The following is a 17,043-nucleotide window of genomic DNA, read 5'->3' on the forward strand; positions in this document are numbered from 1 at the left end:
AGCTGTAGCTCACAAAACTCATGCTCAAATAAATTTGTTAGTCTCTAAGGTGCCACAAGTACTCCTTTTCTTTTTGTAGCTCTTTAGGACTCCAGATATGTCATCTAGAAGTTTGACCACAGGATTCGTCGTGTGAAGGGACTCCTGATTCCAATTGTCATGCTTTCTTAGAGAAGTCCAAAACACCATTCAAGACCTTCCCTTCAATGTGTCCAATCTCTTTGCTCTCTAAAGGACTCATGACTCACACATGCATCCGATGAAGTGAGCTGTAGCTCATGAAAGCTTATGCTCAAATACATTTGTTAGTCTCTAAGGTGCCACAAGTACTCCTTTTCTTTTTTCATGACCCACACTGCGATCCCTAGGGATTTGCATTCCAGACCCCAGGAGGACACCAGAGACAATCGTTTAGGCCACAGGCACCCCTTCACATGCTCCATATTACCAGCATCTACCCAAACTTCCACATAAATAACAAAGGACTAAGAAGTCCTCTTTTCCAGCTCCCTGGACTGCCACATCTTCTGCCTCCTCAGAGCTGCAGGCCCAGGGCCAATTTTGAGATAAAAGTTGAGACCCATGCACCACCACAGATGCTACCTGCTCCTTCCCCTGTCATCTTGGACGCCATCTTACTCTCTTTGCCCACACCTGGAACAAGATCACCATGGGCAGTTGGTTTCTGGAGATTATGCATCTCGGGTACTCTGTAGAGTTTCTTTCCTACCCTCCTCACAAGCCACCTCACTGATCACCCTCTGGGAACCACTCTCATCAACTAAATCTTCAACAAGAGGAGGAATCCCTCTTTCACTAGGGAGTGATAGAATACATCCTGCCTCAATACCAAAGGAGAGGGTTCTTTAGCCCATAGTTCCTAATCCCCCCCAAAAGACAGAGGGTGGAGACTCATCCTGGACCTTTGGCAATTCAATATATTTATTTGAAAGCTGAAATTTAGGATGATTATGCTAGCATCTATAATCCTCTTCCTGCAGGAAGGAACGTGACTCAGTTCTCAACATGATGGGCACGTATTTTCACATAGATATTCACCCATATTACAGGAAATTCCTCCACTGCATGGTTGGTCAAGAGCACCACCAGTTTTGTGTCTTCCCCTTTGGGCTGGCTATGGCACCCAAGGTATTAATCAAAGTGTTTGCCGTTGTAACTGTTCAAATATGACACACTGGATATATGGTGTTCCCATAGCTGGACAACTGGTTCCTTGTAGGCTGCTTTTTCCAGGAAGTCATGTTAGAAATAAGGTTTCTTTGGCACCTCCTTACCACCTTAAGGGGTTTGTTATATGGGTGATGCTGGACTTAGTGTCCATGAGAGCATTTCTCCCCACAGACAAGTTTTATTGAATGAGCAACTTGATCTCACACATTACAAGCAGACTGCAAACTATGATATGCAGGTGTCTTTCTCTGCTAGGCCACATGGCTACATGACACCATTCATCAGACTCCAAGCTTGAGATGTCTGCAAGCGTGGCTCCACTCAATCTACCAACCAAGCAGAGATCACATTGATTCCAGTGTCACTGTTCCTACCAGAGTTCTCATCTTCCTTGTATGGTGGTCCAACCCACACAAGGTCATGATGGAACTCGCTTCAACCCTCCCATACCGAAGGCCACTATTCTGACAGACACTTCCGTTACAGGGTGGGGAGCTCACCTGGTCACCACACTGCTCAGGATACTTTGACCCCAAAAGAGACCAGATTATACATAAACTTACTGGAACTGAGAGCAGTATGTCTTGCGTGCAAGGGCTTCCTTCCTCTCACTCCATGTGTAGATAATGTCAGACAATATCACCCCAGTGATCTGTATCAACAAACAGGAGTGAGATCTCCTCCTCTCTGCAGGGAAGCAGTCACACTTTGGAATGGAGGTCTCAAACTGCATTATGATACAAGGTGCATACCTCCTGAGTATTCACAACCGCCTGGCAGACAGGCTGAGCAGATGCTTCTCCACAGAACTTGAATGGGAGATATACAACACTGTTCTAGATAACATTTCCTTAATGGGGCACTCCCCTATGTGACCTCCTTGCGTCCCAGACAAACAGGAAGCTCCCCATATATTGCTCCAGGGAAGCCATAGACCGCAATTCCCAAGGTGATGCTTTTCCTCCCATTCCTCTACTACCACAAATTTCTGAAAGATCTGTCATGGCAGAGCCACCGTCATCCTCAGGGGTCCCTACTGGCTCAGACAAGTCTGGTTCACAAGACTCCTGATGATGTCTGCATGCCCACCAATCAGAATCCACCCATTTCAGGGTACCCTAACTCATATGGGTGTTGATCAAGCACCCCAACCCAGACTCACTCCATGTCATGGCCTGGTGTTTGGATGGGTGTCAGACATAGAATGCTGGTGCTCCACCCATTCAAAAAATTTTCAGCCAAAGTCAAAAGGATTCCACTAGATCCTGCTACTGGGCCAAATGGCAGTGCTTCATGGCCTGGGCACAATACCATCAGTATCCGCCTCATACAGTTGGCATCCTGATCATTCTAGACTATCTTCTCTCCTTGAAGAGGCCCTTAGTTCACTGCAAGTACACCTGGCAGCATATTAAAATGCTACAAAATAGCACACCTTCCCCCTTTTGGGGGTATCACAGCTCACTCCACACAAGCACAAGTGGCCTCCATGGCATCCTTATTGGATGTTCCGCTACAGGACATCTGCAGAGTGGCAACTTGAAGTTCTGTCCACACCTTTGCATTACACTACTCTCTCACTCAATCTGCAGCCACAGGTGAGGCCAAAGGAGTGGCCGTACTACATGAATCTCTGCTACTGACTTCCTCACATCCTCCTGCACTCTGAACACTGCCAGCTGGTCACCCACTTGTGGAATACACGTAGGGACCAACACTCAAAGAAGAAATGGAAGTTACACACTGGAACTGGAGGGTCTTCAAGATGTGTGGTCCTTATCTGTATTCCACTACCCACCCTTCATCCCTTCTGTTCCAGATCCTGTAGGATTGCGGTAAGGAGGGGAACTGGAGAGGTGTCAACCCACACCACCTATTAGACCCCCAGTCAGGAACACAAGAGAAGCTACTGCGCATATGTGGGTCAGACACTACTTTAAAGAACTTCTGGATTTTGGTGCATGGCGTGCATGCATATCCATGTGTGGAATACAGATAGGTACCACATATCTTGAAGTACCTCCAGTTACAGTAACTAACCTCCATTTTATTATTAAGAACAAATATGCACTATAAAAAGAAGGTTTACATAATCCATCTTTTAGTTTGTTGCACAAACACTGGAATCTGGCTAGCTCTTGAAACTTGGCAAAAGGGGACTGTGAGTGTTTGACTCACCACGACAGTGCCTCCTGCTGGCTGTCCTGGGAATTAGCTCAGGGTTGCCAGTGCATCCTCCTCAGTTGGTGTCTCACCGGTCATCACTCCTGTCTCCGCATCAAGGACCTGCATCACTCCCCGGACCACGTTGTCCTCTTCTGGACACAGCCCTCTGGCTGTGCCCCACTCTGTTCTTTCCCACCCATTCCGGGGGACTGACAGTCCTCAGTCCAACCACTTGCCTCAGTGGCAATCCCAGTTCTAGCCACTCATCTCAGTGGCAGACTGCAGACCATGCACTGGCCACTTCCCTCAGTGGCCAGTGCAGGTAAGGGTGCATGTGTGGGTGGAGAGTCCGGGCCCGCCCACTACTCCAGGCTCCAACCCAGGGATCCTATAGCTGGCAGCCATGTGCTGCCCCCTCCTCCAACTCCACCATCTCCTTCTCTGGGCCACTTCCTCAGCACTTCTCCTCTGCTCTTATATCAGGGTCTCAGTTTGGCAGCTGTCATACTGGAGCTTGCTCCTACTCTGCTGACCCTGCCCAGCACTGCTTTGTCTATGGTGCTCCACCTCTCTAATCAGCCAGTCATCCTCCCTCAAACTACAGGGAGTGACTGCCTCTGCTTTGCTCAGCAGCCCCTTCTTATATGGGCCAACCTGATTGGCTCCTCCAACAAACCTTCCCCTAATTGGATGGCACTACAAGCCTTTTCCTTATTGGCTGCCTCCCATGCAGCATCCCCAGAGTGGCTTTAATTCTTTACATCTCAGTGCCGGGCAGCCGCCCCATCACAGGGATATTTGTGTTTGAATGTCGTTTATTTGGACTTTGATTTCTGAACTGCATTTGTTGTCTGACAGCAAATAAATACAGAGTGGACTATTTTTCTTTTGTTGCAGATTATGTTATGCAAAGCCTTTGTTTTGTGATCTGGGAGATAAAATATCCAAAAGGCACGTTTCAGCGACAGACTGTGTTAGACTGATTTCCTCCCTGTTCATTAATATGGAGTCAGCCAGTCTGTGTCAAAAAATTCTGGTAATGGGCTTCTTGCTATACCTGATAAACCTATCTATACAGAGACACGAGCAAAAATCCCATTGCTGGCTCGCAAAAGGAAGCCTGTTTCATGGTGATATCATCCAGAGTCTCTGTAGCTCATGGCTGAGAAGTAACTGTTTTGAAATGCAAGGGAAAACTAAAAAGCTTTTACAGGATGTGAATTAATAAGATTGCAGCAAGTGTTTTTTTTTTTTGTTTTTTTTTTGTCATGCTGTTGTTTCCCGTGCTCTCACTTTTTTTCTGCATATAAGCAACTGAATACATTTTATGTTCATTGAATGGTTTTCATGCCTGGAGTTGTAATGTCAATCATAGTTAGAAGATGGGCACAAATAAATTCCCTATTCCATAACAGTTAGGCGTACCAAAGAGATAAACCTATCACCAGGATGACAGGCTGCATCAAAACCATGGCCAATTTATCAGAGCAGCCTAGAATAATAGCATCCCAGGAGTGATATAACTTTCTTTTAAATATTCAGTCCACACTTCTCAGCAGCAATGTGAAAACTACAAGTCTGGAAAAAGGCACTATGAGTTCTAGGCAAATTGCAGTACACTAGGAAACAATGTGTAGTTCTGCACATTCATTATCCAAATATTTTACTTCCTGATTTGGCACCTCTCTGGCAGCCTGCACTGGTAGGGCTCTCATGGAGTGACTCAAGCCACCTAGATATACATGTGTAGGAATATAGATATGTGTGTGCATGTACGTAGAGAAAAAGTATGTTGGTTGGCAAAATGAAAAATTTTTGTTTAAAATGTTTCAGTCAAAAAGTGTTGGTTTTCCCTAGTGAAGTTTTAAGCCAATTCAGAATGACAGTTTTCATTCCTAACTGACATTTTGACATACAGTATGATTTTGTTTTGTTTTAACCAAAAGGTCAAAACCACATTTTAAGTCAAAACAAAACTTAATTTTTATGTTCATATTTCCCCTAGGGAAATCAAAACTTTTCATTGGAATTGGCATTTTCCCACCATAAAGCCCTCTGTTTTGACAAAACTGTGTGTTTTGATGGGAGACCCTTTCCACCGACAAGCTCTGATATAGTTCTATATCTATGATAGTCTCAATAGAAACTATCTATATAAATTATAGACATAGCTGAAGAAAAAATAAGTGGGAAAGAGAGCATCCAGTCCCAGCCCTGCTAAGTGTTGGCCCCTCTGTGCAGCTACTCTGGGCCCACCCGTCCCTAGCACAGGGTAACTGCAGGAGCCTTTTTGCCAGTAGGCAGCCCTTCCAATCCTGAGTGCAGCCCCCTTCCCTACCTGCATCATTTAATGCTGCTTCAGGCAGAAATAACTCAGGAAAAGATATTAGTTGACTATCTATTGCCTCGGTAGAGGACAAGGCCACATACAGTAGTTTCTCCCCTTCTCTCCTTAGTCTACTCCTTAGTTTACTCAGAATCTTTTGGAATCCTGGTTACATGGAGGTCTGGCAGAAGTGATTCCTTGTGGCTGTGGGAAGGACAGCTATTTTGTACTGCTCCGCTCCCACAACTCCAGGATACAGCCCCATGGTTTCTCTGACATTTGCTTATGGAATCAGAGGTGGATGCTTGGACCCATAGAAAATATCAGAGTGAGAACAAATACCACAGATCTGTAATCTGCACCATTTCCTAACCTGAATCGTTTGGGACATTTGAAGTACATCCCTCATGAAAATACATGTTCTTATTCTCCATGCATAAAAACTGAGTTTCCAGGAGGAATCCCTAATGGCAGATTTTCCCTGATACAGTATCTTCCATTGTACTTTTGTCTATTCATCCATTTAGTTTCTAGTATTTTCATTATCCTACAGCCTCTTTCATGTTGGTTAGCTTTTGTGTGTCCGTATATACTTGTCTTGTCTGATTTTATATTGTATTTGTTTTAATTACCGTCCTCCATCTGCAATGAAAATAATGTAGAGATATAAATGCAGAACACACGCAGGAGCCAGGCATTGAAATAAAAAATTGTACAATTTAACTTCTAGTTTCCAAAATTAACCTTTAACAAGTAAGGCTATTTTCTGAGCTTCGTCTTTCCCTTTCTCCCCCATTCTTTAACACTTCATCCCATACTCTCCTTGCTGCTCAAGATGACAGTGGTTTCACTAGCATCTCCATCTCTCAGCTCAGTTATAATTTTTATTCTTTAATATATCTTGGAGCTGGCTGGTCAAGAGTCCCAATTCTAATCTTTTAAACATTGAAACATGCAGGGAGGTGAGACCAGAAAAAGAAAAAAAAATACAGTGGAGTAAAATCATAGAGGCTTTTTCTGTGACTATGATTTCCCCTGCATAACCTCTGCAAAGCCAGTGAGCTTAGTGTCATTGTGTGTTAATAAATTAAATTGGGAGCAGTAAAGCATCATCATCTCCCAACTGAGATTTTAAAACTCTGACAAAAGTAAATTAGGCCATGGACCGAACTCTGTTAGAAGGTATGAATTTGCCTGGGCTCATGGAACCTGTGCTGATGCCTAGGATTGAGGGCAAGGATAGGAAACATGAAGTAAACAGAAAAGAAAGGATGAAAATTATAAATGATAAGAGCAGAGTCTGGCTCAGACTAGATCATTAATGCGACACTTGATGATGATTGGTTGGAATTCTCCTTTGTTCTGATATTTCCTGCTTTAATTTCTAAACACTGAAAACCTCTGATCAAACTGGTTTTCTGCAATGTTTGGAATATTGTTCTCAAATGCTGGTTTTTCATTTCTTATTTTCATAATTTGCCCTTTTTTGAAAGAAGAGTATTTCCTCCCCCTGACAAGTTAAACCTTTGGGAAGTTAAAATGCCTGCTAATCACATATGTCTTGAGAAAGTCTTTAAAATAATACACTGCTTATGTATTATTCACAGCTGCACATAGCCTGTGCAAATGGATACAAGGATGTGGCATCTCTGATACTGGATCATGGTGCTGATGTCAATGTTGTGGATAATCAGTACTGGACCCCTCTGCATTTAGCTGCAAAATATGGACAGGTAAAGTTTGATTTTTCTCCTGCATGTCTTTTCAGTGTATGTTGTAGCCTCCTTTTTCAGTAGTGAGCATTTTAAAATGGGAATATTTTAATGTAGTAAAGAAGAACATAGTTTTGGTTAGATAAATAGAGTATAAAATAAGAAAAATATATAATAATCCAGGCATCACTTGAAAATAAATAGCATAACACTATTAACCTGATACAGGTCATTAAAAAACAACTTGCTGTCCTCAGTAAAAAAAAAAAAAAATCAGCAAAAATTACATTGAAATTGAAATTATTTTATGGGGGGAAGCCAGAACAAACATTTGTGCTTTATATTTTGTTGCATATATCATACTTTGGTGCCATGGACTAGAGTTTAGTCGAGGCAAAGCTACATAGCAAAGGAGCATCCACGAGAGGACTAGCAACACAATTGATGCATTCCAAGCCTGGCTTCCTCAAAGCCTCCGAAATTGACATTCAGTGAGCCCTCTATTCATTGAAATGTGGAAAGGTGTTCTGGGCTGGATTTAGGACTCATGGGAAGTGTCTTATAGTATAAATCCTCCTGGTCCACTACTGTACACCTACCCCCGTTCGGATTATTCTGCTTCTGCTGGGAGGAATCTTGGCAGCAGCTGTGTCTGGGGTGGGGGTGAGGGTGGGATGGGTGTGGGTGGAAAGCGGGAAGGTGGGGAGGAATGGCCAGACAGAATATGGTTTGAAATGTAGCTGCAAAACCAGATTTCTTTTCTATATTTTATCCCATTTCTAATGCCCAGTTCCAGCACTTTGGGTTGGAGAGAGCCATGCACTTACATACATAATGCAGGAGTTAGACGTGTTTACATTTCTGATTGTTATTTTTATAAAGTTTATTCAAAACTATCAATAAAAATCCATGTGGCCTACTGGGAGTCAGAAACTTCTTAATTCTAATCCTGGTTCTGACATTGACTCATTGTGTGTCTATCAGCAAAGATATTTAGGTCCAAATTTTCAAAAGTGTCAACTAGTATTAGAAGCTCAACCTTTGGACACCTAGGTGTCTCTCAGTTCGGGCACTTGAAATTCGTGGACACTTCTGAAACTTGTTTCCTTGGCGACCCAACCTGTAAAATGGAGATAATGCTACTTACATGTCTCATAGTAATATTGTGAGGCTTGATAAAGAAATATGTGTACAAGACACTGAAAATATAAAGCACTATATAAAAGCTAAGAAAAGAAACTATGAGTATTGTATTACTAAAAGTCAATGGAGATAATTCAGTGCATCAAGTATAGTTCAACCTCTATCCAGTCTTTGATAGAAGCAGTAAACTCTTTTTTTCTGTTTCAGTGTTATGGATATGTCAGTTATTTATATGTACTTACACAGCTAAACTTATGAGTGATCTGATGTACATGCTGAGATATGAAAGGAGGACAGTTGTCTCTTTAGGGCATAAAACTGTTTACAATGGGTTCAATTTATTTAAAAAAACATTCTTCTGGTTTCTAGGCTAGGAAAGCTAGACAAGGTAGCCTGAAAGAATATGATGCCTATTTCATTTAAAAAAGCCCTTTCTGTTTCCGTATTCTTCACATTCAGTACTAGATTTTCAGATTGCATTTTAAGCACCTAGCCAGTTCCAAAAAATTATAAAGACAGAAATATTTTTGTAAATGCAATTCAAGTACTTGTCACAAATATATAACAGAGTTGATCTGACAAATTGTGTACCTACATTAATGCCCCCACTTGCTATATAATCTATCTTCAGGTTTCCAGAAACATTCAGAGAGAAGATTTGTTACTCCGAATTACACATTGATTAGAGTTTTGTTCCTTATTAACTTACAGTGCATGTACTCCTTTTCTTTTTGCGAATACAGACTAACACGGCTGTTACTCTGAAACCTGTCCCTTTACTGTTTGTGTTCTCCTTTTCAAGATGTAAATGGCTTCTTACATCTCCTTTTCCTTCTTTGTTCAAACATATAATGTCCTTCGTGGCAAGAAGCAAATTAGTAGTCAGGTAAAATAATGAACTTGAGACTAATTAATTCTTCAATTTAAAATATTAACCTTTACTTCTGAGATATATCATACTTGTAACTCTGTGACCATAAGTATTAGTAGTTGGATATTTTTTCCAATACCTAGGTTCTAAGATCATTGGGATTTATGTGCATAAGGTTGCACTATATTTGAATATTTTTGAAAGGGTAAATTCATAGCCAAATTTCCTCTCCCAAAATAAGCCATCTTTCAGCTGAATAAGTATTTGTTTGTAAAAGGGGCATGAATGAGGATTTTGTGTGATAACTGTGTGTGCTAGTGTTGATTTATCTTATTTTATATTGTTTTCTGTTTTCTGATGCCTTAATTTGCCTGGGGTGTATGTGTGTGGTGTGTGTGTGTGGGGGGGAGGATTAATGGATATTGTGCAGAAAAAACAATGAGAACATTCTAAAGAACGAACCCTGCAGTCCAAGTGAGGATCACTGAAAGCCATCACCATACTGGAAATGGTGGGAATCTGCTACAGGGAGAAGGAGTGGAGCTAGTTGTTGGAAACCCACATGTTCTCTACAAAGCCGTGCTCTGCAGAGGCTCCCTGTAGATGAGTTTGGTGGGCATGTCCTTTGGATCTATGCGGTGGCATACACAGCAGCATTGCACAGGGTATTGAGGGCATTGCACAGCAGCTATGATGGCTACTGCTCCTGGGTACATCTACACTACATTCTAAAACCCATGATGGCAAGTCTTAGAGACCGGGTCTACAGACTTGGGCTTGCAGGGCTCACTCTACAGTGCTAGAAACAGCTGTGTAGACATTCAGGTTCTGGCTGGAGCTCAGGCTCTGAAGTCTGAGGAAGGAGGTGGGCTTCATTCAGAGCCCAGCTCCACTTCCTCCCCATAGCCTGAGGTGGAGAATTCTATCCTGTATAGGCCACTGCAGCTCACAGCCCATTTGTTTGGGCTGTGTACACTGGAAAGCATTTAGTTCTAAACATGTGCTCAGATACAGCTCAGAGTAATTTAATTTACAGACATTGGAAAGAAAAGAAATGCAAACATAATGGTTTTCCAGAATTTCTTAAACTGGAGAATAAATTATCTGACTTTAAGAACACACAATTTGCAGCTCTAGCATTTTGCAAGGCCTCCAATCCTCTCACATATAACTCCAAAGGGATTATTAATTATTATTATTATTATTTTATTTTATTTTTTGTGGTAATACCCAGGAGTCTCACTTGGGGTGAGAGACTCCATTATACTAAGTACTGTATGAACACATGACAAAAAATGGTCCCTGTCCCCATATATCTATGAACAACAAATGAGGAATATTGCACTGACACTCACTGCTGTTAACAAATAAAGCACATTCACTCCTCCCATGCATAGTTAATGAACAAAACAACTTTGAATATATTATCTTATTAACACTATGGATAATTTACCATTTTGACTTAACAGATAACAATGGCCCAGTGTGGGTTCTGTTCATAAGAGGTTACAAGCAAATCATCTTTAAATTGCTTTGTCAAGAAAGTCTCATTAGATGTGGAGGAAAATATTTCACCCAATGGATAAGCAATCAGGGTTGGTTTGTTTTTAAAAAATCATTATTATAATGATATTTTGAAACAACTTTTACCCTCAGTATGAATTTATATGCATCTGATATTTAGAGATCAGTACTGAGTGCTTTATTATAAATGTGGGGTTTTGTCTATGTAATGTGATGCTTTATGAGTATTGATAACATTTTGAGAAATATTTCAGTTTAAGGACAACCCCAGTTAAAATACCTTCCATGATTAATGTGCCTCAACTGCAAATAATTTTGAAGGGAAATTAGTTTATGATTAGCAATAAAATGTATTAATGGCATTTCCTGGAATGAGCTGAGTAAATGTTATAATGTACTCTTTACAACTCCACTCTCTTGGAATGGGCTTTGTAATACATGTTAGCGGTTGGTTTTGTTTAAAAGTCTCACTTAGAAAACTCGTGAGTGATAAATCTCTGTGTGTGAGCAGCATACTGCTCTTTTATGATCTGTACACAAACACATTTGGTTCTGGCTTGATACATGTTTATTACCATTTGTGTTTACAATGAGAATAGCAATGTCAATCCAGGGGGTGATAAACTAATTTTATAGCAGCCTAGAATCTAAATGGATGAGACAGTTCAATTTAGACATGGGAAAAACAAAAACCTTGAAATATGGTAGTGTAGTCATAACATACATAGTTAATCCTTGAATGTGCACGTAGAAGTCCATAATGTTCTGTGTTTCATTCTGTCATCTTTTGAAAAATATTTGCATAATCAATCTGAATTTTACCTGTATTAAACTAACATAGACCTGTTACCTTGGAAATTCTTCTTGAGTGCTTCTTTCCATTGTGCTTTCTGAGAACATATCAGAATGGACAGATGGGCGTTCTAGTTCCGTATCCTGTCTTTGATAATGGCCAATAATGGATGCTTCAGAAGAAACCTTAAACATTCACAAAACATCACTTTTACAGTACCCTACCATCACCCCATCCAATCGTAATATTATGCCTTGAGTCACAGTGATTGACAGCCTGTCAAATTCTGTCCTCGCTGTTGTGTTTACAAATGCTATTCTTATTCATAAAACTATATCTATTTCTTTGAATGCTACTAGCTGTTTAACTCCATAATGTGCTGCAGCAATGAGTTCCATGAGTTAACTGAACATTTTATTTTAAAATATTTTGTATTTTTAAATATCTAGATTTTTCATTTCATTTTCACCCTGCATTATGGATTAAGGTAACTTGGAGGGCTCTATTCTCTCATTCATTACTTTTTTCTATCTCTATATAATCTTTTCTACACCTATTCTGTTTTTGTTTTAGATACAGTGACCTAAATTTAATTGCATATTCAAAATTAGGAAACACTGTCCATTGATATTACATTTGAATATATCCTGAAACATTTTCTATGGCTCAATTAACTTTTTGGACCACTGTGCTCTAATCTTTATTACATCTTTATTATGCTGCCCACAATGACCTAGATATTTTTTTCCTGGCAAGATAGAATTGAATAATTCAGGACTAGAGCTCTGTATGGAAATGCTGCAGTTTTCTCCACTGTGGTGTTTGTGAACTGAACTCTGTAGGATGGTTCGAGAGACACTGGCAGTAAACCAGCCCCTGCAGGCTTACATAACAGTTAAGATTTCAAATGCTAAAACTTCCAAGGGAACATTTCACCTCTTCTATTACTCCTGACCAGGCCCCTGGACTGCTATGTATTGTTGCCTTCTTCAGAAAAGTGAAATGATCTTCACCCCTTCACCCCTCTGCTGCCTCCTGGTCTATTAATTCTCTCCCTTTTATGGAGTGCCACCTAGCTTCTGTCCCATGTTCTATCTTTGAAGATGCCAGGCAAAATGATTAAGAGAACTGCTAGCCACCAAGCAACTGCTATGCTAGCTTGGCCATGCACTTAGCGCAGAGTAAGTGCAGGGAGGAAAAGAGGGTTTCCATTTCCCTGTTGTGTGGGAGTAGGTCAGCCAGCTTCCTGGCCCTCCAAAAGAGCCTTGTTATATGGGGAAGTGGCTCTGCTTGACACACTTCTCTCCCAAAGACAGAAGATAGATGAATTGCCAGTCAGTTCAGTGCCCATTAACACAGGGCTACTGAGCTTATGAGGCAGTGGAAGAGGGTACAGGAGGCTATAGAGCCCTCCAGTGTTGGCAAATAAAGGAGACATGAGGCTTTTTATAAGTTGTGTGTGAGGTTGGCTTTTGGTGGGAAGAGATCATTTGGGACCGTAGAAGGAGGCCAGCTGCCTGGAAGGATTTTCCAGAACCTTTCACAATTTTCTATACTGTGTAAACTTCCTCTTCTTGAGTTTATAACATGAATGGAACTTACAAACCAGGCTCAGTTCAAGAAAGTTCTGGGTTTGATATAAGCTTATTGCCCATTTCTGCTTAGAATCCATACAGCAGTTCAAATTGTTTCTTGTGCTGTATGCTGTTATGTAATTTTTTAATTACACTGTAATTTTTAATTGACACTGAATTTCATCTAAGATCATAAGAATGGCCATACTGGATTAGACGAAAGGTCCAGCTAGCCCAGTATCCTGTCTTCTGACAATGGCCAGTGCTAGGAGGGAAGGAACAGAGCAAGTAATCAAGTGAACCATCCCCTGTTGCCCATTTCCAGCTTCTGGGAAACAGAGGCTAGACCCATCCTGACTAATAGCGTTTGATAGACCTATCCTCTTGAATTTATCTAGTCCTTTTTAAAACCCTGTTATAATCTTGGCCTTCACAACATCCTCTGGCAAAAAATTTCACAGGTTGACTGTGCGTTATGTGAAGAAATAGTTTCTTTTGTTTGTTTTAAACCTGCTGCCTATTAATTTCATTTGGTGACCCACTAGTTCTTGTGTTATGAGAAGGAGTAAATAACACTTCCTTATTTACCTTCTCCACAGCAGCCATGATTTTATAAACCTCTATCATGTCCCCGCTTAGTCGTCTATTTTCCAAGCTGAAAAATCCCAGTCTTATTAATCTCTTCTCATATGGAAACTGTTCCATATCCCTAATAATTTTTGTTGCCCTTTTCTATAGCTTTTCTAATTCCAATATATCTTTTTTGAGATGGGGCAACTGCATCTGCATGCAGTATTCACGATGTGGGCATACCATGGATTCATATAGAGGCAATATGATATTTTCTGATTATCTGAAAATACAGCAGGGAGATTTATATACATAGAGAACATGAAACAATGGGTGTTACCATACACACTGTAACCAGAGTGATCATTTAAGGTGAGCTATTACCAGCAGGAGAGTGGGGGGGGGACCTTTTGTAGTGATAAGTCATCGTCCCCCACCCCCCGCTCTCCTGCTGGTAATAGAACTCTGGTTACAGTGTGTATGGTAACACCCATTGTTTCATGTTCTCTGTGTATATAAATCTCCCCACTGTATTTTCCACTGAATGCATCCGATGAAGTGAGCTGTAGCTCACGAAAGCTTATGCGCAAATAAATGTGTTAGTCTCTAAGGTGCCACAAGTACTCCTTTTCTTTTTGCGGATATAGACTAACATGGCTGCTACTCTGAAACCTGTCTTTTTTTAAACAAAGTCTTATGTTTAGGAATCTCATATAACATGCCAGATGGGAGTGAAGAAGCAATCTCTGTTACTTCTACAGCCTTAATAAGATAGAGACTGTGCTAGTTAACCATACTTGAAAAGAAAAGAAAAGAAAAGAAAAGAAAAGAAAAGAAAAGAAAAGAAAAGAAAAGAAAGCATCATGTGGTTTAAAATTTGGAATGAGCAAATTGCATGAGCTTCTATATGTGAATTTACAGTGATTAAAGATTAAAAAGACCATGAACCTCATTAAAAATCTTGAGCTGAAAATGGATGAATGCTGCTAGATTAGAAAAAGAGGTTTTGAAGCTAATATCTTATCATTATAACATCAGAACTAAACATTATAACATCAGAACTAAACCATATGAAAAACATGGAAGCAAAGTACTAATCCAGCTGCATTAAAGGTATACAGCTTTCCAAGCTGATCTATAATCTCAGATTCTCTATCTTGCATGAGCTTCCTGTTACTGCAAAAGAAATGTCATCAGAGTCTGAATTAGACCTTCTGTTGCTATTGTCTTTTCTGTGTATATTTAAGGGTTCTATGAATGTATAGAACAAATTAAAATTTAAATACTATTAAACTCCAAAAGGTGAATGCACAGTAACGAGTTACTGTATACTGTGGCATTTCCATACAGTGGTACCAAAATCCTAACAAGCCAGATTGTTGGCAATATTTCATGAAACCACCCTCAAACAGTTTACAGTGAAAGCTGTCAGCAGACGCTATTTTTGGTCACCAAGTTTCAATCAAGATACAGGAACAGTGAGAGTATGGTGTAATGCATGCCAGCAGATCTAATGTGCCCACCTGTTGCATGTGGCTTAGAATCCATGGCTCAGAGAACTTTTATTCACCTTGCTTAGAAGTAAAGCAAATGATAAAATAGTATATGCACGCTTCATGAAGCGGGAGTTAATAGCTTTACTTAGTATCACTATTAGCAAAACCAAACATGTTTGTTGCATATAACTTCCGGAGAAGAAATATCAGACACTGATAACTTCATACATACCTGAAGAATGTCTGGTGTTCTTACAGAAAAATAGTGTCAAACATATTATAGTCACTGCTAAACATACTATATAAAATGGATTAACACAGTGCTTCTCCAAATATTAAAAAACAAGAGAGAAGGGTAACCACTTGGGTACGTCAGTCTGTCAGTGGGTGTATATACAGTATGTGTGGCACTGTTATCACTTTTATATAGGAATAAAAGTCATCTGCTGTCTTGGACAGATCAGGATGTTGCAAATTGCAACGGACTCCAGTTACTGCAGTATTGCTAATCCCACACATTCAAGAATTATGAGTAAGGCCCTTAAAAAAAGTCATGAGATTTAATAAATAAATTAAATATGGAGTTCTTTTTTACTGAACTTTCTATTTATTTGACCTCTTGCTTCTGAACCTCTAGGGTTCATATTTTAAAGCTTTTCCCTGCAACCATCAGGGCTGGAAAGATACTTATTTTTGAAAATGCAAGCTGAGAGTCTCACATAATCATGAAAGTCCCGGAGCTGAGGCTTTTTAAGTAATTCACTAAATATCAGAAACTCGTAATAAAGCTGTGAGAGTTGGCAACACTTCTATGATGTTAAATTAGAATAATGCAATTGTTAAATAGAAGTTCTCCATACTCTACTGAGAACACCATCACAAAGTGCATTTGCAAATGTGTTTTATCAGAAATAAAGCTTGAAAACTTAGTATGGCAAGCTAACTTGTCTAGTTCCCCTTTTTTAGGGAATTCCTAATTTTGTACTATATGTATCTTTTTCAAAAGTTTACCCATGAAATAGCAATCATAGAATATCAGGGTTGGAAGAGACCTCAGGAGGTCATCTAGTCCAACCCCCTGCTTAAAGCAGGACCAATCCACAAGTTTTTGCCCCAGATCCCTAAATGGCCCCCTCAAGGATTGAACTCACAACCCTGGGTTTAGCAGGCCAATGCTCAAACCACTGAGCTATCAATCCTTTAAATACTTCCCCCCCCCCTTTGTGCATTCACTATGCACATTTCCCTGGGTTAAATATTGATTCCTGTATATTTGCACCTAAATATCTTTTTGATTAATTTCCATTAATTAGCCTAATAGCGTAAATTGAACTGCCGCTTAGTCCTGTCAAATTCAACATTTCTTTTAGGCCACAACAGGGAATGTATCCCTTTCGCTGACTTCTGATAGTACAGATTGCTGTACTACCTGTTCATGTTTACTTTTGGTATGAATACTGACTTATCATCCTACTCCACTGTGAACTGTGGTTTCATTGTATTTGCTTTAACTCCGTGCTAACCTTCATATTGAAATAAATGTACATAGATCATTATATGATCATATTTCAACATTGTAACAACAGACCTGACAGTTAAAAAAAGAAGAAAAGAGGGGAAAATATACTCCGTTTCACACTGCCACTAGCTTGCATATCAAAGCAGAGTTTCCCCAAA

General features: G+C 40.2%; 1 protein-coding gene across 5 annotated transcripts in view; it reads left to right on the plus strand.

The window, feature by feature from the left end:
* MYO16 (myosin XVI) overlaps window positions 1-17,043 on the plus strand; it is a 637,262-nt gene that overhangs the window by 261,859 nt on the left and 358,360 nt on the right. For all 5 annotated transcript variants that reach the window (XM_084616853.1, XM_084616854.1, XM_084616856.1 and 2 more), the window contains exon 7: window positions 7,291-7,416. In XM_084616853.1, coding sequence (XP_084472979.1) covers window positions 7,291-7,416 — 126 coding nt within the window. The remainder of the gene's footprint in view (window positions 1-7,290; window positions 7,417-17,043) is intronic.

Source organism: Lepidochelys olivacea (assembly GCF_965140295.1).
Source record: "Lepidochelys olivacea isolate rLepOli2 genome assembly, chromosome: 1".
In the NCBI taxonomy this organism is placed as follows: domain Eukaryota; kingdom Metazoa; phylum Chordata; order Testudines; family Cheloniidae; genus Lepidochelys; species Lepidochelys olivacea.